This window comes from Rhinolophus hipposideros (assembly GCF_964194185.1).
Source record: "Rhinolophus hipposideros genome assembly, chromosome: 6".
NCBI classification, from domain to species: domain Eukaryota; kingdom Metazoa; phylum Chordata; class Mammalia; order Chiroptera; family Rhinolophidae; genus Rhinolophus; species Rhinolophus hipposideros.
The window spans coordinates 63,039,642-63,064,346 of record NC_138052.1 but is presented as its reverse complement, the minus strand read 5'-3'; the positions used below and the strand labels follow the sequence as shown (position 1 = coordinate 63,064,346).

The following is a 24,705-nucleotide window of genomic DNA, read 5'->3' as shown; positions in this document are numbered from 1 at the left end:
ATTTAAAGAATACATTTTTTTTGGTCTTTTAGATATAATAATGGTGCTGTGGGTTTCAGAGCCCTTATCATTTAGAATTAGACTGAACTATGACAAGGGCCGGGGGAGTAGGTGTACATACAGATGAAACAAGACTGGTCGTGTATTGGTGATGCGTAACATTAAGTGCATCTTTATTTTTCTATTTTTAAAAAATTTCAAAAAAAAAATTTAGGGCATTTGCTTGACATAAGCAGAATGAAATAAGAAATGTCTACATGTTTCACAAATGACAAATGCACAACAGGGCTTAAAGCAGTATATTTTTAAATTTCAACTTTAATATACTTCAAGTCCTTTAAAACATCTATGGCTATAACCAAAAATGTTAAACATCACAATTATTCACTCTTTCTGAACTTAAGGAATTCTTGAGGTATGGTCTATAATGCTAAACAAGTAAAGAAAGTTTATACCTGTACATTGAAATACCTTAAAAATAGAAGTGATGATGTTCTATAAATAAAACCAAGTTCTTAAGAACATTTGGTAGACTGTTTAACCCTATTCCTTACCAATTCTGTAACAAATTAACCTTGGAAACAAGCCTCTCTCTCTCTCGAAAATTAATGTACAGCTTTGGAAGCAAAGTTCAAACGGCACTTCTGAAAGAACTAGTCCAGACTAGTTTCTTGCCAGAGAAAATTAAGATTAAACAATTACTTACATGGAAAGCAAACTGCCCTGAGAAATCATACATGCCACAGGAATGCATCAAACTCAGTGTATTTCGAACTGCTTCAGGGCTCAGAACTCTTTCACCAGTAATTGGGCAGAAACCACCATTAGCCAATGTTGCAGCCATCACACTAGCCGATTCACAAGTTACTTCAATGGAGCATAGCTAAAAGAAGCAAAACTGAATTCTGAACATTTAGGCTCACGTTATTTTTAGTATTATAGTTAACTTCTAAAAGATAATCTGTTTTATCTGGTATTTCATACAGATCTGAAATCTTTCTTCCAAAGGGATTATTTTAATATAACTTGTTGACATTCTAAAGATTTCAATTTGAACAAAGTTTTAGCCCCTTTAAGGTTTATCCTGATTTGCCCAGTTATTCAGTCTTTTACTGAGATAACTCAGATAAGACCTAGGCCCTAAGCACTAAGATTTGTAATTTTTATTACATGTGATATTCAAAGTTGATTAAATATTAATGCTTTTTGTAGGATACACAAACATAACTATTTGTGACTCAACAGGGAAAAAGGAGCCATGATATATTTTTAAGATAAAGTAACACACATCAGTATTATGATAGTTAGCATCTACATGAGAAATTGCCACTTTAGGAAAAAAATGCTAATTGTCTGGCATTTCATTTACAACAAAGTTAAAGTTCAGCATCCGCAGATGGCAACATGCAAAGGACTGAAGAAAGAAAAATCTAAGACAGTTCTAGCTTAGATGTTCTGTGTGCCTAAAGCAAAATGTTATCTTTTAAACCATTTAATAACATTCAAATATTTGTTTGATACTGACTACAGGTACTGGGTATACTATGATGAATAAAAAAATGCAAAGTCCAGGTACAATGAAGTATGACATTTTTGTATTTAAATGTAATCATACTAATGGAAAGAGTTTACTACACCATACCCAAATTTACCCATAAAACCATAACAATAAATATGGTCTGTTTCATTTTTCATTAATAGCAACCAAAACAGGGGAAAAGTAGAGGAGAAAGAGAAGGTGGGAAAGGGGAAGAGGAAGAAAAGTTTTCAACTTACAAACTTTCCTCACTCATACTTTAAGATCTATATACACACAAAGGAGTTTGAAGACAGCAAGAAGGAAAACTACAGTGAACTAGAAAACTGGGAGTCACTTTATGACTGACTTTCACTTTGCCTATTTATATTAAAACCTCTTCTCAATTTCCCCAAAACGACAGACAGCAAAGACTCATAGAAAGTTGATTTAATCATGAAAAGCTTTCAAGAAATGATTCAAATTCCAACGATCATTTCCTAATTTATGCTTAGTATTAACTGGAATTGTTAGTCATAAGGTGATATGCTCCTAATTTCACGAATCCCTATTTAATAGTACTTTTTTGATACCCTGACGAATGTTTGATTAGATGCAACCCTTCTACAAAAAAGTAAGGAAGGCTTCTAGGCCTGTCTCTTGATTTTTGCACTGAAGTATAGAAATTTCACAGTACGTTTAACTGCACCTAAGCTATAATAGCCAAAGTTAAATATGTATATCAAAGGAAAAGAACACATGGAAAAAATTAATATGGGCTTGGAAAATAATAAGGGCTACTGGATAAAAAGTATGACACTATATTATATATACTTTATAGTTTCAAAGAAATCCCATGTCACCTTCCACGTAATGTAGAAAGTTTAGTCAAGCATATGCTACAGAAAATAAAACTGGGCCTCAGTAACTGAAATTAGGTCACATGGCTAAAAGTGGCCTGATTAGACTTTGATTTCCTATATTGACAGTCTGGATTCCCAATTTACAGTTCTTCATTGGGCAGGTGACAAACTGTGACCTGAACTTCTACTGTGTTTCCCCGAAAATAAGACCTACCCCGAAAACAAGCCCCAGTTAAGTTCATCAGCCAGATGGACACTTGTAGTACGTTAGGACGATGTTCCAGAAGATGACATGAATGTATTTGAATAAATGTAGGTTGTACATGAAAAAATAAGACATATATCCTAATGCAAAAATTAATGTAAGACCCGGTCTTATTTTTGGGGAAACACGGTATCAAAATCTACTTCATAACAACTTCCCTCATATATTCCTTAAGATTACTGAAAAGTTAAAGCACCTGCGAAAGTAACAACTGGAAAATGTAAGGTAAACTAGAAATTAATAATTTGTTACTATGTCGTTTCACATTACAGACCCATCAGAGGCACTAATGGTATTAAATCTGTAAGAATAAACTGAACTGGAAGTATGGGGGGAGAAGGATGTCCAGGAAGACTAACTTAAATTGAGTCCTATACCACAGCAGATTATATGGGTGGCCTCCCTCCTTCATGAATATGGAGAGAGTTGGAGTTTGAAATTCTAACTTCGAAGAAAGCCCACTATGTGACACTGCAGAAATGAACTAATAAGCTGAGAAATGCAACTTTAAAATACAGAGTATGAATGCTTTGATAAACAAATAACTTCTCCAAACAAAATTTAAAAGATAAGAAAACAATTTAGTTTATAATAAGGACAAGCCAATTTCTGGAACTGTACATTATTTTTTGACAGTTCTTAAATATAATGCTTTTACGGAAAAAATTTTCCCTGCTACATTCTGAGTTATGACTTTTTACGAAATACAGACATGAGATCTTTCATGAGGTCATTTTTTCGAAAGTTAAAGGGATATGTATTCTCTCTCTAGGGCCAAGTTTCAGAGATATCTATGTTCTGCAAATAATTCATACATTTAAAGTAAATTACCTGGAAATAGAAGTCCAATATACCAACCATGTCTGTGCCTTCTGGAAAACACTGAAAAAACAAAAAGGCAATTAAAAACATAGGAACACAGGAAAAAAAAAAAAAGAAAATAAGTAAAAGATACATGATTAAATTTAAAATGTACATAAATGTTTCATTTAAATTGAGAACAAAATAGCACATAACCTATGAAAGCCTAAAAACATGAAATAATGAAGAATAAAGCAAAATTACATCACATATAGATTTCTAGATACTAGTTTAACTGACAAAAATAGACTGATTCATAATTCATAAACCAAGGACCAGCCACTTAAAATTTAAAAAATCAAGTGCAGCTGACAATAGTCAAGCCTTCTATTTTTGAGTAAATGGGTGAATCCTTAAGCAAAATTTGCACTAATATAACTAGTCAAACTTTTGAATACTGCGAGATGCAAATCAACTTAATAATATTAACACCATAGCATTAACTCAAGAGTGTTTTGCAAAAATTTCTGCACCTTAAACGGTAACAGATAATTGCTTAAAGGCTACTGTTGATTTCTTAGCATATATCTTCATGTATTTTATTAAGAGAATAATTTGAAATAAAATTTAAAAACCTTTTTTTCTTTTAAGTAATATCCTATTGCAAAATTTCGATCTCCACTTTCTCTTTCAGACTGAAACCTAGAAGAAAAAAAAGATAATTTTTTTTTCTGTGAAAGTGTGGTTGTTCTGTAGTTTAATTTGTTTATCAAAGTGCAGTATAAAGAACACTGACCCAATAGTCAAGACTGCCGTGTTCCAGTCCTAGTTCCAACAATAGGTTTGCTAGCCATGTGACCTTGGGCAAGTCATTTAAGTGATAGTCTTTCACTGTAATTTTCTCAGCTGTGAAAGGGCTGAAATGAACTAGGCCCTTTCTAGTTTTCTTATTTTGTGAATAAAGAAGGTAATTTTTAAATTACCAAATACTCCACCATTAAAATATACTAAAAAATCGCAGAATCTTCTGGCTCCTTCAAAAGTACAATAAGTAATCAATTCCAACTGAGGGAATCCATGGAAATTTCACTGAGGGGCTCATGAAATAGCCATTACAGCATTCACTGGATTAACAGATTTCAGAGGGAAGCCCAGGCAGTGGCAAATATCATGAAGCGTGAACACGTTATAAAAATATAAAAGATAGGATTTCATTGAAGAATAGCAAATATTCTGATGTAACTGGGAAATGGGGTTTATGTAGAAGAATGGCGAAACATCAAACTAACAAAGGAGACTGGTACCAAATTACCAAGACTGATAAATACTAAAAAATGTAATAGCTCCTAATTGCCTACAAAATAAAAGCTTGAAGTCTTTCAAACAAGTTACCTTGTCAGAGCTACATTTTAGAAAGACCTCTGACAACAGTTTGGGAAAGGGGAAAAGGAAGGATGAGTAATGTTATTAGGTGACTAGTGTAATAAGAGAAACAGGAAGCCTGAACTTAGGCAGTGGTGATAGGAAGGGAAGAAGTATGATCACACATGAGAGCAGTTGGGCAAGTCTTCAGACTCGATGGAAAAGAAGAGAAACTGTGAAGTCTCTTACAAAGCCTAGATTTCTAACAAAGTCTAAAGAAAGAATGGTGATATCAACTGACATAGGAATCCCTAGAGCAAAGAGCAGTTTGGGAATAAAGAGAATGAGTTCTGATTTAGACAGATTTAATTCCACAAATTTGGATATATATTTGAGAGTTCAACCTACAAGTGTCCAGAAAGCTGCTGGGGAAGAAAAAAATGGAACTGTGGGTGACACTCTTTGTATTATTGAACGGCCACTTATAACTATATACATTTTAATATTTCCATGGTCAGAAAAATTATGTTGGATATGGAAAAGTTCTTGGAAATGAACATGTCAACTTGCCATGCTTTTTAAAAATACGTCAACATGTATAGATAAAGGACTAACTACTGAGCAATTGTCAGTGCCTAGCATATGGAATTCTGTCCATCAAACACTATGATCAAGAGCCTACTATCTGCCAGATAATAGGAATACAGAAATGAATTCTTCTGGAAGACAGTCTATGCAGGTCAGAGTTTCATGGTGATGATGGGGCAGAGAAAGATATAGAATAAGTTCAATAAAATATGGTAATGTAAGAGCACAGAAGAGGGGCAAGATGAGATTAATGAAAAACTTCCCCTGGGAAAACTACTTAAGCTAATGAATAAAAGTTGATTAAGGCAGACAACCTAAAATTTTTTGCCCTCTGAAACTTGAAATATAAAGCATCATACTTAGTATTCATGCCCAAACTGCTTAAGCTTTATCTACTCACAAGGAAACAATCAGACCTATTCAAAATAGGGAATATCCACTACAGCCGATGGAGCAGATCCAACCTGCTGCTTGTTTTATAAATAAGGTTTTTGGAACACAGCCTCATATTGTCTATGGCTATGTTCCTATTAAAACAGTAGAACTAAGTAGTTGTAGCAGAGACTACAAGTCTAAAATATTTACTATCTGGTCCTTCACAGAAAAAGTGAGTTAATTCCTGCTCTATAAAACAACTAGTTGGCACTGTTCAAAAAAAAGCCATTTAATAAAAATTTTAAAAGCAAGGGTCTAGGGTAGGGGTACTTCTATTTTTAAAAGACAAAAGAGATATACCAAATGGAATGCACGAACTTTTAGTTCCTAGACAAAAAAAGGCTATAAAAGGCATTTAGGGGACAGTTGAGGACAATTACATATTGATTAATATGACACTAATGCTCATGTTCTTAAGAGTGTTGATGGTACTGTGGATATGTAGGAGAATGCCCTTTTCTTAGGACACATGTGCTGAGTTATTTAAGAGTGAAGTATCATGATAATAGATCAGGAAAAAAACCACCCACATACATGTATTAGGTTGGTGCAAAAGCACTTGCAATTTAAAAGGTTAAAAATAATTGCAAAAATCGCAATTACTTTTGCACCAACCTAATATTTATATACGTGTACATACATATGTAGAGATACATATATATATAGTTTAACTTATCTGAAGAGATAGATTGAGAAAAAGCAAACAAGACAAAATATCAATCCGAAAAATAAGTGAAAGATATATAGATATCCATTGTTTGTTCTTTTAACTTTTCTATTGACTTGCAAATTTCAAAATAAAAAATTGGGGTAAAAGTCAAGTTAGCCAGACACAGAGAGATTAATAGAGGTAAGACCGGTATTACACACAGAAAATTAAGTGCCGATTATTTGAGGTAAACTTGGGGTCCCTTCTAATTCTATGATTACCCATAAGTTTATTAAAACCTCTTAAAGCATTTTAAGTGTTCTCCCCTAAGGTAATTTAGAAATCATTTTCCTCTAACAACCAAATTTTAAGTAATTATGTTTTCACTGAATTAAGTCCTAGGACTAACGAGGGAGAATAGATTAATTCTAAATACAATGTGTGCATACATATATGGAGTAACAAAACATTATTTAAAATAAAATTTTATAATCTAGATTTCTTTTAAAAAATTAATTTAAAAAGGCCTGACTCATTAAAAAAATCTAAGCCATAAATCAGACTCACGTTGCATTACTGAATCCAACATATTCATTACCAGCCATCTTATTCAAAAACTGCATCACCTATATACCAAAATTAAAAAGTAAAGTATCAGTATAAAAAAAGAAATATATAAAGAATGTAACATGAAACTTAATTCTGTATTGTACTTACATAGTCAAATTTTTCAGCATTATTCACTCCTTGCTGCAAAGAAATGAAAAATAAATGTTAACATAGGCACCACTGCAATTAGGTTTTAAGTGAATATAATATCAAAATTTCAAACTGCCATCATTATGATTAATATACTGCACATTAGTACTTTTAAATCTAGGAAATATTTCTAAAGTCATTTAATATTTACATAAACTATATACATGCTCTTTCATTAATACCCATATGTTGAGAATGGATCTGAATTACAAAGGGAATGCTTTATTTTAAGTATATCTTTACCCAACCCAAAGTTACAAAATTTTAAATACAAATTACCCCAAATCTCATCTTTCATGACAACAGATGTTCTGCTAGACTGTATGATATTTATTTAATTACATATTTAAAAAAACTTAAAATAAAGTTTCACCCTTAGGAAAAAATTAAATATATATATAGTTTTTAATTGAGAACAATCTAATATTTTAAAAATAACCTTAAACCAGTATTAGAGTTTGAAAACTGAGTTATGCTGCAAAACTAATCTTTTATAATTCTAGTATATGCACACATTCTGGATAGATTTTACTAGTGTAGAGAACGCTCTACCTTTAATATCTCACTTGTTAGTAACAAAACTTGAACTAATATATATGTCATAATCTCTAAAAAATTAGCTACATTTGTGTTTAGCACTATGCCAATTGAGAAAATGGAAGATGTATTGTTTCATCACTTCTATTTCTGACATGTTAGCTATTGAAAATGTCAATAGGAAAAACCTATGCAATGTAGATCAGTTCAAGTAGCCAAATGGTTTCATTTTACCTCAGCGAAGTTTACAAAGCAGTAAGTTGTAGATCTGAAATCAAACGTATTAATTGGTGATATGCACCCAAGAGAAACAATACATCTCTAATTCTAAAAACAGATTTTAAATAAAATAATTTGACAACTGAAGTTTTAAAAATGAATTTTTTAAACTTTACCCTCAAATAAATCCCAAACATTACACATTCAAATTTTATATGGGGGGAAAACCTGTATCAGAATATCACTTAACTGAATAAAGCCAGATTCATTCTCCACTTTACAAGTGGATTAAGATGTGGCTAATAATCTGTGAAATTTTACAAATCAACTTATTTGAGAATGGATGTGCAATCACATATACAATCAGCGGCTGGAAAGAACACGTCACTATTTAACAAAGGTTAAACAAGATAAGGATAATTTAGCTATGGTCATGTTGTAATCACTATGTATTTTCTCTAAAGCATCTTTGACATATTTTAAGTTTTCTTTCCTAACAATACACCAGAAATCAAAATGTAGAAATGTAACTCCAAAGCTGTTCAATGAAAAATAATTAAAAGAAGAAATTACCAACTTCATTGAACTGTTGCAGTTGTCAAAATATTCCATAGATCCTAATGCTGTAAAATATGTAACAACATTTAAACCACAAAAACCTTTTTAACCTTTGAAAAAGCGCGCGCGCACACACACACACACACCCCAAAACCACAATTCTTTTGGAAAAAGACGTCAGCATTTGCATTGGGATGTCGTCCCATGGACAATTACTGGTTATATAATTAACCAATGTAAAATAAACAAGTTATATTGAACTTTCATTCTCTGATCTAAACCATGTCCTACAAAATACAAACTTTATTCAACTGTCATGTTTAATAATAAAAACAAAACAATAAAAATTGTTTCAACTGTAGACTATGGTCACATTCTTGTTCTACTTTGTAGCTTACTAAAAATTCAAGTACAATCAAGTTTTGCTTCCATGCTGCTTTTAAGAAACAATTGCTATTTACCAATGTCAATCAGTATAAAAAATCTGCATACGCTACTTGAAATGTTCTAGGCAGATTATGTTAAAAGGCAAAAGAAATACTTGAATAATTGTGTTGACTCAAGAAAAGTCTCTCCAAAAGTTCCCCATTTAAATGTAGAAGCACTTGATTAATAAAACAGATTTGCCTCTGTATCTCTTGAAAAGATTTCATGTACCCCAGGGATATATGAGATCTAATAATCATTATGTCATGTTATTTTAATTTTTGAAAAAATTACTGTATAAAGTTTATTTGCAAAGATGTTAGGAAAAAAACACATACACATACAAAATAAACTACAGTAAATGCCCACCCCCAAAAAGCAAAAACATGAACTGTAAAAAAAACCATCATCATTATCCAGCAGTCGGGTAAAGTGGTAGGACGGAACAGAGGTGAAAATTAAAGATAGGAATAGGTACATGGGGGCTGGTCATACAATTCTGTTTATTTTATATGTTTAAAAATTTTCATAAAAGGTTAAAGGAAAAATGTTTACGTGCTAATAATTTCTCATATTAATTTACAAAATTGTTCCTTTATAATATTTCTTTCCCCTTGAAATAATAATTGATTTTTAATTAGTTCATGTATCAGTGGGTATTTTCTATTATTAGAATTTTAATTCTCTTATCATTTTAAATTTTTATAGATGTATGAGTTGAGAAACCTCGCTCATAATACATGAGTAGACGGAAGGAGAAAAGGTTTTGTTGTAGGAATGTCACTCTACAGATCTATCTCATTACATACAAGTCCCACAGTAATCTAGCCTGAAAAATTATGCTTAATGCTATTATTAAAAACTAACAACTTGATTAGATCCTCTTTCCATTTTGTTGAAACTGAAGAACTGGAAACAACCTGGTATACAAGAGGACTTGTTCCCAGTCATTACAGTAATTCCCATCTTCAATATCACTGACTCCATTAATTCAAAATGTTCTCTTTTGTTGGTGCCCAAGAGGATTTTATGAAGACTTAAATTTGGAAACTGAGAGTCTTAAAACTATCAATGCCCCTTTATCTCTTGGAAAAAACTTCCCATACCCACGGATACATTTCTGTTTTAAATTACTGTACAACATTATTAGATATCATGTTATACTAATCTTGAAAAAGACACAATAAGTGTAGTAGGAAAACTTAAAAAAAATAAATTAGACAAAATATATTTATCAAAATTTCTAATGCCTTCACCAAACGACTTTTAAAAAGCAAACCATGTGGCTTGTTTGAAAAGGGTAGCAATCAGACCCTGAGATTAGAAAATGATACCTATTTATTTTTCTATAAACATACCTATCAAGTTAAAGAATTTACATTCCTTTGAGAACTTTATGAATGAAAATTTCATAAAGAGGTGCTGAGTTTTAACACTGGCTAATAAAAAAATTAATATAACTATATTGAAGTGCTTTTACAAACTGTTTTTATAACATACTTATGAACTGAATCATGTATTTATACATTTTAACAGATGAAAATCACTGTTAACGGACATCTGCCAAAAATTTTAATATAAAAATGACTCATGTTTAGTCACTGCAGTAATCAGAGTTATTTTGTGCGTAATTAACTTGATTCCATTCATAAAGTATGGAGATGTAAAAGGCAATTGCAAATTAAGAGATCACAGAGGAAGAGGCATAAACAGGCAAAAAGAAATAACTGAAAATGTTATAAAATACTCCAAGTTTAATCTTGCCACAGAAAAGACTAAAGCTAAATACTTGGAGGATTATAATAGATATTACAGGTAAAAAATAATGCTCTAAATCTAGTCTTCTCATAGATTAATCCAAAAAATAAACAGAAAAGTGAGTTCCGTTGGCAATAAATGATCTACTTTCATTTAAAAGAAACCTCAAATGCATCAACTGATATAAACATGAAGTAAATAAACCAACATACTCCTTTCTTATGAATGTCACCAAGTTCAAATTATCATCCATTGCTCCTTGCTCTCCAGAGCCACAACTGCCTTAAAAATGTGGCTTACAAGCACGTCTAACAGGTTATTGCTACATGACCAAACTGAGCATTACATACATGTTAACTAAATTTGTCGTGATTTTCGTGAAGCACGATTAAATTGTTTTTGAGAGGGGAAAAAAACTGATTATTTAAATTCAAAAATACTTCTCATTTAAAGAAAAAAAGCGCTTCTTCAAATGACAAAACTTGAAATTACCACTAGAATCGAGATACATAAACATAGAAAACAATGTAACTTACTCTTTATCTTTAAAATAAAAAAGCAGAAGTGTGGTAATTATCGTGTAATATGTTGTCCTCATTTTCCCACCCTAACGCTCAAATTATCACCAGACCTAACTTTTAAACTAAAACAAAGTGGTATTTTTACCACTGGAAGAAAAAGTTACATAAGGATATTGCTAGTTCATCCAAAGTAACTGCTCCTTTCAAATTTTTTTTCCACTTTCCTTTAAATCAAACCACATTATCATCATCAAATAAAACAAACTGCACCACAAAGTATTCCTTTAAATTTAGTAGCTACCATAGAGAAAAAGAGAGGCAGTGTAGTAGTACCTTTACGGCTTTAATTATGTGCATTTTATGTACAAAATGACATTTCTTTTTATGAAGGTATTTACCTATATAGCTTTGTTTAAAATTTTAAATATGGCGGTTTCTATAAGTTTAGTAGTTAAGAATTTATGCAACAGGTTCCTTCTGTCCAAATCCTCCTTTTTTTTCCACAATCTGCTAATCCTTTTGAACATTTGCTCTGCCTCTTCCCCCATTTCCTGAGGAGCACCACCAAATCCTACAAGGAAAAAATATCAATACTACAAAATTATGAAATAAAGAGTCTTACTAAAGACTCTACTTAATTTTTTTGTGTGTGGGAAGGGGAGTAACATGAGGAAAATATTTTAATAGCACCATTAAAGTCTTGAATTTTGAAAGAAAAAAAAGAGCTTTATGGTCATCAACTGAAAGAGCTAAAAAAGAGAATTCATATCTAGTAGCCATGGTAAAATATCCACACTTCAGGTACTCGAATGCAAACTCCTCTAGAAAGAGGCCTAGTTTGTTACAGATAGTAGGCACTGACCAATGTCTAAAGAATAACTAGATGCACCACTGAAAATTAGGTGTTACTTTTAAGCCGGTACCTCTTGTATGAATTAAAATTCAGAAAATAAAATTTCTGCTTTTTGGACAACATATCTGTGCTAGGTAAAAACAAAGATGCCATCAAGAGAAACAGTAAATACCTACATTAAATATGGCATAGCGAATTACAATGAACAGCGAACAGAAAATCAGGAGATTTAGCTCAAGCCCAATTCTGCTGCTGTTAGAATTTATCCAGTTTCAGGTTCCTCACTGCATCTATATAAAGTAAGAGGGCTGGGCTTGAAAACTCTTTTGCTTATGGTTTTAGTACTTCAATTTCAATTACCAATTCATAAATATTATCGGATCATACAAATTGCAGAGATCACATACAGATATTTGTAAGAAATTTGAATTCTTTTTAAAAGAGTCTAAGAAAAATATTTGAGACTGGGGCAGTCAGTTTTATAGCAGCATATCAAGCTTACTCCTCCAAGATTTACATGAACTTCATTTAAACAAATTTGTGAAACACCTTCTTAAAACAAAAATTCAAAGAAAATGACCTTAAATGTGAACCCTACCCCAAAGCCTCATTTACAACTTTGCCAGTAAATTTAAAATTTTTATGAATTTAAAATCACTGATCAAATTTGTAAATACAAGATGACTCAGTTAAATTTTTGCATTGTTGGACACTGAACCACACATGTGTACATGTTTTAACTGTTTCTAAGTTCTCAAATTAATGTGGTTCAATGTCTAGTTTGAGGCTTCTGAATGAACACGGTAAGTGAAACTAATGAAGTGACAGCGTGGTATGATGAGATATGCATTTCCCACATGCAGCATTTCAATGTGGTATATTAAACCCATGAATCATTAAACAGAACATGGTTTAACTGCATGTGTTAAGGAGGCTTAATCATTCACATATGACTTTTCTTGAAAATACTATAGGTGTGCCATGCTAATCTTTCTCCAGTGTAAGAGTTCTTAAACTGGGATACATGGATCAGTGTCAAAGGGTCTGTGAACTCCCAAAAGTTCATATAAAATCATGTCATGTGAACATTTTTTCTGGAAAGACCAAAAAAATGTTCAGAACCATTCTAATGGTTTTCTCATCAAACATTAACACATACATTGTATTATAAAAACTTCCCTTACCTCTAATTTAAGTTACTTGCTCAAATCTAACAATTATTCAGGAGGCTTCCCACTCACTGCAGTATTTATTGAATTTCATTGTAAGGGCCCGTTTACTTGTGTAAATCCCACAACTATAATGTGAGCTACCTGAAGGCAGGACGGTGCTTAGATATTCATATTATCATTTTCTACAATAAACAAATAGTTTTTTTCACCTCAATTTGACAACTTTCCTCTTATGTAAGATAGTCATGAATATCTATTATAGATGTTACTATGGGCAAAATGAAAATTTCCATAGCTTATTAAAATTAGTACATTAAAAAATAACACTTGGCTATAATAGTATATATTTCACTAGTTACAAGGAGTGGGCCAATGCTTACAAAGCATTTGCCCTAAAATAACAACATATATATATATATATATATATATATATATATATATATATATATATATATATATATTCTTAAGATAATAGTTTTCTATTTTAAAAACCTTTTCTCATGAACATATAAAATTCATGAAAGAGAGGATTTCTAGTATACAAATTAGATGAATTTTTATTAAATGGCTAAGAGCCCATCTCATCCTGAGTTAACGCATCTACAAAGCCATTTAGTTTTGGTTTTCTTTTTCAAGCTTGGAATAAATAGGCACAGATTTACTGAAGAAAGTACATAAATGTTCTAAACACAAATGAAATTCGAAAATAAATGAAATTTGTAATTAGAAATTAAAACTCTAAACAGTATCACACAATAGGCTCATTTTCAAATACTTATTTCAAACAACATTAGAGCTTCCAATTATTAAGGCAAATCAGACACTAAAAAAGAAAAATCAAAACATACAATGCAAACCAAAGCATAATATAACTTAATAATTGGAATAGGTCTTATTTATTTTAGTTATTAATTGAAGTAAAACAAATAAAACAAGTTCAAATGAAAATCATGATTATAGCTCATGAAAGTATACAGGACTTGAGAATATTCAAGGGTAAATCAATGTACTTTGTCTTAACACAAAGTACCAGAACATTTGTTCTTATATATGTTGATGACAAACATTAAACAGCAAAATGCTTTGAACTCTGAATCTGTTCATTCTAGAAGAGCCAAAGTGAAGAGGGAAAAAAAAAAAAAATCAAAACTTTACAAGAAAAACTTCTGTGCCTATGTCCAGAGACGACTTTGGGAATTTTTGCCAGATCTTCAGGTCAAGAGTTAATGTTGAAATTTACAATGAGTCATCTGTTTTTAATGTTGTCCTTGAAATTGTATCATTTATTCTGATAGCCTAACCTTAAACCATAAAATTATATATTTAACACCAAAAGAAAACTTTTTTTACAGTTCTACATAAATAATCCAAAATCCACTTTTATGGCTTATTTAAAAAATTTACTAGGTTAAAAGGAAATGTCAACATTTTACCTTTATTAATGAAGTCACAACAATTGCTCCAGCATTTACCATAGGATTATGTGGTTTATCTGTGAAATACAAAAGCAATACCATTAATTTATAATTTTCTGTGATGCATAGGTACTTCCCATGAATATACACCTATTTCTTTCTGTAAGCCAATGTTACAGTTCCTATTTGGGGGGGAGGAGTTGTGAAGGAATGCATTTAAATCCCATATCAAACTAATACACTTCTAGGAAGCTGCTATATAATTACATAGGCAAACAAAGATTCATGTACAGAAAGGCAGTGAATAGTGTAAGAGCACATCCAAATTTCCTAATTCTGTCATTTACTAGCTAATTGTCCATGGGCAAATAACTGAACTTTACTGTACCTCGATTTTCCCATCTGTAAGCTAAGAGTAATAACAACACCAACACCTCAGCGAGTCATAATGCTTAAATAAATTAAAACACATGAAATGTTTAGAAAGTACCTGGCATATCCTTAAGTGCTAAAATAATATTACTGTTAAATATCACTTTGGAAAAAGCAAATCTAATGTGAACTGTTTTATTTTTGTGTTTATGTATACACACATATGGGTATATTCAAGAAGACAAAAAACACACTAACAAGTGATATATAGTTATAAAAAGATTACAGGGATTTAAACTCGATTCTCTATGCTTTCTATATTTCCTGACAATGAGGATGTATTTATGTAATTTAAAAAATTACTTAAAATTTAAGTTTATCCTAAATCTTATCTATTCCCAATTATTACAATAAAAAGAATTTCAAATCTCACTGATTACATTTTCATTCACGATATGGCACAAAGGCCGAACAAAATTCTTAGGGCACTGAAATAAAAAAAAATATGTATATATATGTATATATATATATTTTCCCCCCTTCTTCCACCCCCGTCCCCCCACTCCGGTTCAAGCTGTTGTTTCTCAGTCTAGTTGTGTAGGACACAGCTACCTACGCTGGTATTATGAGCCTTTCTCACCACCCCCCGCCCTGGGCTGAGGCAGTCAGTTGGCAGTGGGCAGCTCACAGCAGCCCATGGCGACCTCCCGCTGCTCACTGCAGCCCAGCTCCAGAGAGAGCCATTGTTCACAATCTTAGCTGTAGAGGGTGCAGCTCACTGGCCCATGTGGGAATCAAACCGCTGACCTAGGCATTAGGAGCACGAGGCTCCAACCACTGGAGCCACCGGGCAGGCCCCTGAAAAGATTTATTTGAAAACATAATTCCTAAATTATCTGTTTGCGTAGTGATTCATTTCTTTGGGAGTAAGATCTTACTTAACTTGACAACTCTTGCAGAATTCATTAAGTTATTGCTACATTATTAGCCTCCTTGAATTTTAAGCAAGTTACCTTCTTTGAGTTGAGCTATGGTTAAAAAATTCTGAGCTCTGGGAAACAGCCTGGCAGTTCTTCAAGCTGTTACCATTTGACCCAGGAATTCCACTCTCAGGTATACAACCAAGAGAAATAAAAACATATGTGCACACAAAAATTTGTACACAAATGTTCACAGCAGCATTATTGATAATGCTGAAAAAGTGAAAAAACAACCTAAATGTCCTGTCAAATGATGAGTAAATAAACAAAATGAGGTATTATTATCCATACAATGGAGTATTATTCATCTATTTAAAAAAATGAAGTATTGATACATTTTACAACATGAAAGCACCTTAAAAACATTTGCTAAGTAAAATAGGCCAGTCATAAAAGACCAAATATTATATGACTCCATTTAGAATAGGTACATCTACAGAGACAGAAAGTAACTTACTAGTTGCCAAGGGTAGAAGAGAAATGGGTACTGACTGATAATGAGTACAGGGTATCTTTTTGAGGTGATAAATGTATCCCAAAATTGATTGTGGTTATGGTTGCACAACTCTACAAATATACTAAAAGCTATTGAATTGTACACTTTAAACAAATGAATTATATGGTATGGAAGTATCTCAAAACGTATATCTCAATAAAGCTGTTACAATTCTTTTAATAAAAAAAAACAATAAAGACAAAAAATTGGGTAACAGTCTACCACTTTTCCTCAATATACGAGCAAGATCAACAACGTAACTTTAATAGCTATGATTTAAACATTATACATTTTGGGTTACCCATTATGACTAGTTCCAAAAGCTGAAATAAAACTTAGTATAATATGAGTATTATAATCACGATTTTGCCTATTTCAAATTATACTAAGAGAAGTTTGCCTTCTGAGATCACACAAAGTGAGGGCAGTTGCTATCACAGAAAAATACTACATCACAAGAGGGAGCCAAGAAACAAAGTTTCCAATTTTATCCACTTGAAAGAAAAACCAAAGGCAGACAGGAAGCAGGATATGGAAATCCAGCTGTGCTAAATTGGTTTATACTTGTATTTGTGCAGATATTCATGTATCTGTTATTTCATGTTTTTTTGACATTATCAGGTCTAACTGTAGGGCCCCACCAGGCAGCTAATGTGTGTGTTCCAAATGGTACCACATAGATGTGGGCATTTAATATTTTCTAAATCATAAAATATTCAAGAAATACTACGTAAGCTACATTCAAAAAAATCTTTCAAAGAATACTAAAGCATTTCATGGCATGACAGAGCAATTTTCAGATGTAAGCAACTCCTCACTCACTCTGCCTTTGGCTCAAAAGCCAGACATCTAAACGCTTGGAAATACACCAGAGATATTATAACACCAGCATTTACTGCAGTATAAAACCTCACTCTACAACGTATGACTGTAAAAATCTACTTTTTTCTGCTCTGCCATAAACAGGAGGGAAGAATTGAAGGGTTTAACTTAGAGATTTTAATTAAAAAATATTTATGACAGCACTAATGACACTTAAGCTAATTAATAAAGGCTACTATTTAATGCCAAATATTTGCTTCGTATGATAAAATGGACATAGGTGACATCTGAAATTTATGGGCATTTTATTTACTTTTGTTTCTAAAATACTTCTTCACCTTCAAATTCCTGTATTTGTTAATTTCTATTCTATTTTTAAAATAACTCTCTCAAAATCAATCAATTCACCAGAACCACTTAGATTATTCTATTTTACCTTACCTAGAAAAATATTAATTCTTGTAAAATGTTTAATCTTGTTAAAACAAAAATATTAATTCTTTCCATATTAAATCTTGATGTCAGTGAATTTAATAAATAAAGTACTTCTGCCATGTAATGTCCTTATTAAAAAGTTGCTAGTTTATGGTAATCTCTATAAAGTCAAATGTAGCATAAGGATAGAAAGATTATGATAAAACAAGTTAGAATATGTAATTGCTCTCAAAATAAATAGGAGGAAAAACGTAAGAAAATAGTAGCCTTATAACTTCATTAAAAAAATTAAATAATACTAACTATAAATCACATTTCATTTTTTATCCAGCAGGAAGAAAAAATATAGAAATATATTTCTCCCAATCATCACTGCAACCCCTGAATTCCTTCACTCCTCCTTTCTGCATTTCTACATCAACTCATCACACAATGAGGAACCTAGCATATACCTGAAAGATTGAAAAATGGAAACCAATCCTTAGGTTGGTTTTTAGATTTAAAACACCAATTACTAGGAGATCAAAAGTACTAACTCCTCCCCTTTTCTTTTGGATTCCTATAAAGCAGTAAGATTGTTAGTTGTCCAACTATTTAACGCAAGATGTTTCTTTCAAATATTAAATGTTATGAAACAAAAAGCAAATACACTATCTCAACCAACGCCACCATTAAAAAGTTATTATGGAAGTTTTCAAAGATATACAATATATAATACACAAAAGTAGCAAGAATAGAATATAAAAACCCACGCATCCATCATTTAGCTCTAATAATTACCAACATATAGTAATAATCACACCCAGCACTCCCAGCTACACTCCACTGCATTATTTTAAAGGAAATTCCAGACACTTTAAGATTTTACTACAAGATAATTCCGTATGGATTATAAAGTGAAAAATCTTACTCCTTGCCCCCACCTGCTTATCCCACTTTCCAGTGGTATGAGATGCCTAAAACAATCATTTTAAAAAGTAGGCGATTAAACCATCTCTATGGGTTTCACAGAATTCTGTGAAAAATGACAGTACAAATGCTTTTTATTTTCCTCAAAAAAATGAAAAATAATTACTTAGAGTTACATAGGAAAGGTATTTCTTTTTCCGATCAACTTTTATGTAATTCTTACCATCTTCATTTAAAAACAGTTTGTTGAATCTTAATCCACTTGGCTCTTTCCCAACATATCGATGCACATACTCAGTTCCAAGATCATTAACAGCAATGGCATATTTCAAAGGTTTTACACAGGACTGAAGACAAAATGGAACTTTGGTATCTCCAATAGAATGCCTATTTAAAAGTAGATTTAAAAAATAATTAAGATCAACTGGAAAAAAGTGACTGAACAATTGGAGTTATGTTTTAAATGTTAATTCTAATTTACAAAGTTTTTCCACAACCCAACCACAGGTTTACCTGGACATTAAAAAATAAATGTTTATTTTAAAAGAGCTAGTGCAAATAAAGGCCAAAGCTTAAAAGTACTCAGGTAATAGAATGATTCAAAATTAGATAATGTGAAATTTTTCCTCTGAGGGTTAAGAGGGGATGGCCCTCCTTACTCCTCCTACCTGTATTCAGTGATGTAAGATGACCTAACCCTTTTAGAAACTAGTCACTACATTTTTACCCATAGCTTTAATCATGGCTAAACCGTGGTTAATTTTTAAGTGGAGCTCAATTTATATTCAATACTATTCTCTGAGACCTTCTCTATAAATGCCTCATCTTGTCAACCATATCTGCTCACAATTCAGGAAAAGAAATGAAAGAAACGCATCAAATAGTATAAACCTGATAGAGCTGGCACTAATGGCAGTCATTATTTTCATGTAGATCAATAACAGAACAAAAAGAAAGCTTGTATGTTACCAAATTGGCACATGAAGTAGAGAATAGGTTTGAAAATATAAAAATTCTCACTGACCCCATAATAGTAACGTAAGCTTCACAAGAGCAGGTATCTTTGCATCGCTGAAGCGTCCCAAGTGCTCTGAACAATACCCCAACAGTTATAGGTACTCATCCATTAACAATGAACCGCATTCATCGTGAAACTGAGCACTATTAATAACTACTCCTAGGCAAACTGGTTACAACAGAGATGTCAGAGGGCCACCTCACTCCTAGGTATATTATGGAAACTGAACATATATATATATATATATATATATATATATATATATATATGTATGTATGTATATATATATATATATGTATGTATGTATATATATATACACACACATATATATACATATATATACACACACATACATATATATACATATATATACACATATATATACTCGCACACACACGTATATATACACACATACATATATATAGATATATATATATATGGCAAAAGTATATTATTTTTCCTGTCGTATTTATACATACTTTCTAATTCAGACTGTAACTTCAACTTGACAATTATTCTAAAACCTCACAAAAGCCTGTCATACTATATCCTTTGGATTTAAAAATACATAATTCTAGTCCAAAGTCCACTTTTAAAATTCCCTAGATAAGAAAACTAAAGTAAAAGAATCATTTCTACACCCAATGAATGTTTAAGAGAAAAACCATGTGCAAGCATTAAATGATAATAATTTCCTCCAGATATAAAAATTTCCATTACATGATAAACCATTTCCTCCAATTACAAAAACAGGACTATCACTCCCTACTTGAAAGTGCTCTGCAAGGATGAAGCCACATCTTCTCATGTACTTGTGTCTTTTCATAGCGCCCAACATTTAATTCAACACACAATGAATGCTGAGTCATTTTACAACCCCAGATGAGGACAAAAGCCCGTCATTATGACCAGATGTTTAACATCTAGTCAAATGCAATAGAAGTTAAGACTCCTAGGTGCTGGTTTCATGTCTTCAAGTATTATAAGAACTCAGGGCCTCAGATTCTTTATCTTAAGAATGAATGGGCTAAACCATGTGTTCTTTTAAAGGATAATAAGTAAAAAATAAAACGATCAATTAGAACAAAGGTACTTAAGAGATCAAAATTTAACAAGTGGGGGTAAAGCTTTCATTGGGACATTTTCTTGAAAACTAAAACCTAAAATTATAAGGCTAAATGACTTGTAGGTTTTGTAAAATTTACGGTAAAATTACATCTCTGATATAAATTCATCAAGCTCTGATATAAATTCATCAAACACAGGAGTTATGTACCTCATTTAATGTTATATTTTAATTAAAAAAATAATTACCTTAGTAAAAAACAAAACAAAACCCAGAAAGATGGTATCTCTGAGTTAAGTCCTCAAATGAGTGAAAAAATAATAGATTTTTCTTTTTTGATTGACAAAACCAAATTACAACCTGACAATAAATCTTTATGTCTGACTCACAGCGTAACAGTCATTCTTGAAAAAAATATTTCAGTACTTTATCCATTTTCCAAAGGCCTCTCCTTAATTCATAGGTTTCAAAAATCAAATAATTTTCTTTGAATTACCCTCACATCATTTTTTTTAAAATAATGCTGCTAGATCCTCGCTTGACAGTGGCTGTACCTGCAGTATAAGCACTTTCCAAAGATTACATTCATGGACTTCATAAATCCTGCATGTTTTGCAACTGACTTTTTACTTTACAAATGACTGGCAGTTTTCATGGATTTGAAATAAACTTACCTCTGTCCATCTACTGTACAAACAGACACACCCCACAAATCAGGACTGAACTTGGCCAGTTGAGGAATATAATCTGCAACCTAACCAAAATATTGGAAAGAAATTAACAGATATAATACAGGAAAATAATATTTTCTTCTACCAAAACATTTATCTCAATTAGCTTCCATCAATGAAAAGTTATTTTATAGCACTCAGTGGCTTGGTAGTCTTATCTTTTATAACAAAATTCATAAAAACTATAAGCACAATAGACTTGAAGATTACAGGTGAGATCTAAGTGATTTCTCTCAGTCTCCATCATCCCCTCTGCTTTCCAATGCATTCTCTCTTCCTAAAAAAGCAGTCTAAAAGAGGAACTAGGACTTGACTTTTTTTTTTAAGGGGAAGAAATTGAGAATTTCTTTAATCAGGGTCATGCTGGTAGGGTTCCACTATCTAAAATCTTTCAATATGGAGAAGAAATAAAATATCCTTAGTATTATTGGAGGATTTTTAAAACTGGAAACACTTTATTTAATGTTCAAGAATATATGCACAGAAATTCCCAATAGTTAAACCTTTTTTTATTAAAGATTTAAAAGCCATCGCAATCATTTGAAAATCAGAGTTCTTAAACTTAAGATTTTTTTAGTCAAAATAACAAAGTTAAATTTTAAAAATATTTGGAAAACACTTTATCCAATAGCTTCATTTAACTGAAATTTCTTAATTAGCAAAACATAAGAACACAATTTAACTCTCTATACTTCAAGTTGAGCTGAATTGATTAAGTGATTAGTTTAGGAAAATATTCACATTAAAAACATTACCTTTCCTCCAGACTGCTTTTTAGCACTTTCATATAACTCATCGATATGAGAGGTAAAAGACATAAAATCAGGAATGACAAACTTTCTTCTAAAGGCTTGTGTCAACAAAACAATGTTGCTTTGAACACATCTGTGGAATATGAGAAAAAAAAATAGACTGGGTGCCTTTCAAATATTAACACTTGGTAACAACAATATTAATTAGGAGATATTTAAACAGCAAAGAAATTCATCATTTTATACAGCAAACTAAATTCCATAAATTATATTCTTTCTACATTTTCTTCAAGCAGCCTTTCATGTAGTTGCTTGTAAGCTGTTGAACAAGTTAAAGAAATAAGTTAGATTGTCTAAAAATTGTTATCAAAGATTAAAACAGCACAGCATTCCACTAGGTTAAGTATCAAGACATTCTAAAAACAAATTTATTAGCCTAACAAGTTGATAAGCATTCAGCATGATATTTAGTTAACAAAAATCACACTTTAATATGTCATAGTTGAGATCCTGTTTAGTTTTCCATTAAGTAACCTTAGACATATATTCTTTAGTTCCTATATATATTTATTACTAGCATTTCACAAAAAAAGAACCATCGTGTATTTTAACATATTTTTCCTGAATTCTATTTTGAACACTTTGCATTTCTAAGCTATAAAAAGGAGATAAAACCAACTTTACTTAGACTAATTTGTCTCTTAAACAAAATGTTTATTTCAATGCTTGTAAAAATAATTTGAAATAAAATTATATATAATGTAGTATAATTAAATTTATATTACTTAAATCATTAAAAGTGCTTAATTTGCATTATTCCATTCACTGTAAGATATGTAATACATTGTAAAATAAAAATATTTCCTTGTTTAAAACTATTTACAAGATATGGTACGAGGTGTTATCAATCAATATGGTAAATGCTTAAAAAAAAATTATTGCAGTAAAAGACACATTGCCATTAATCCCCTTCAAAATACTCCCCCTCACTTCAAACACACTTATCCCATCGTTCTTTCCCTTTTCTGAAGCAGTTCTGGAAGTCCTCTTTCATGAGTGTCTTTAGTTGCGCTGTCCTGGCTGCCTCAAAGTCCTGAATCATTTTGACTTTGGGGAAGAGCCAGAAGTCCAACAGTGCCAGATCCAGTGAACAAGGTGGATGAGGATATACTGTAATATTATTATCTGACAGAAATGATGTGTGACATGGAGCACTGTTATGATGGAGGATGATTTATAGTACACTTGAAAACACACCTTCTCTCAACCGTAGCTCACACCCGACTGACAGCACCAAACAAGTTGAAACTTGTCACACACTGTTACTAAGGTTTGGGGCATGGCTTCCCTGCCTTTACTTTGGATGGCACTCAGCAGCAGCATTCACCGTATTTTGTGATCACAACAAAAAGGCTCGTGTCAAACATTGCTTCTGGTACAGCAATTTCTGTCAAATAAAAGCATTATGGTGTGTCTTCATCCACCTTATTCACTGGATCTGGCACCGTGCGACTTCTGGCTCTTTCCCAAAGTTAAAATGATTCAGGACATCAAGGCAACCACGACAGCACAACTAAAGACATGAAAGAGGACTTCCAGAATTGTTTCAGATAGCAGCAAAAACGATGGGAAAGTGAGTGCGAAGCGAGGGGGAGTATTTTGAGGGGGATTAATAGCATTGTGTCTTTTATTTAAACATTCACTATATTTTTTGATCACACCTCATAAACGTGATTGGAGGGCATGAAATCTAAAGATCTGAACTAATATTCTTCTTTGTTCTAAAAAGGATGTAAGCCAAAAAGTTAATATATTAATGTAACCCTTAAAGAAGGGTTTTATAAATAGGTTACAGCCAACCATATAGGCTAAGCTCTTTAGAGATTCAGTAACTCAGTAATAAAATATGCCCTAAGAGACAAAAACCCAAATGTTTATAGTTGAAGTATTAAAGTCAAATGATTAACCATAAATGGGAAGTTATTTATGTAACTGATTCCTCACAGGTAAGTGATGTGACACTACATTAGCAACTTCTTTGGGGAAAAGAAAAAATCAAATTGTCTTTTTTTTTTTAAGTACTAAGTTTCAAGTATTATTCGTCCTGTATAACCCTCAACACATAAACACTTTGAGAAGGATAATTTCCCCACTTTACAGATAAGACAATTGTAAGTTGCAAGTAAATAACTTGAACTAATTATTAACGGGAAAAGGAAGAAATAGACACTCTCAGTAGTTCTTCTTTAGTCCACATTAAACGAGAAATTTTTATATCTCAGTATTTCAATTCAAGTTGTTCAAAATGAAACATCAAATTAAAATTAAAAGCCAGATTTCACACTTTAACTATTAATGAAAGTTCAGAGTATGTACTCACTTGGTCAACATAAAATTTAAACAATGATTTAAAATAGGTTGTTTTTA

At 31.7% G+C, this 24,705-nt stretch overlaps 1 protein-coding gene across 2 annotated transcripts in view; it reads right to left on the bottom strand.

The window, feature by feature from the left end:
• Positions 1–24,705, bottom strand: part of GLS (glutaminase) — a 76,114-nt gene that overhangs the window by 34,458 nt on the left and 16,951 nt on the right. For both annotated transcript variants that reach the window (XM_081051964.1, XM_081051965.1), the window contains exons 4-12: positions 22,282–22,411; positions 21,470–21,549; positions 18,935–19,098; positions 14,716–14,774; positions 7,197–7,229; positions 7,047–7,105; positions 4,081–4,147; positions 3,476–3,526; positions 707–883 (exon numbers count right to left, since the gene is read on the bottom strand). In XM_081051964.1, coding sequence (XP_080908090.1) covers positions 707–883; positions 3,476–3,526; positions 4,081–4,147; positions 7,047–7,105; positions 7,197–7,229; positions 14,716–14,774; positions 18,935–19,098; positions 21,470–21,549; positions 22,282–22,411 — 820 coding nt within the window. The remainder of the gene's footprint in view (positions 1–706; positions 884–3,475; positions 3,527–4,080; positions 4,148–7,046; positions 7,106–7,196; positions 7,230–14,715; positions 14,775–18,934; positions 19,099–21,469; positions 21,550–22,281; positions 22,412–24,705) is intronic.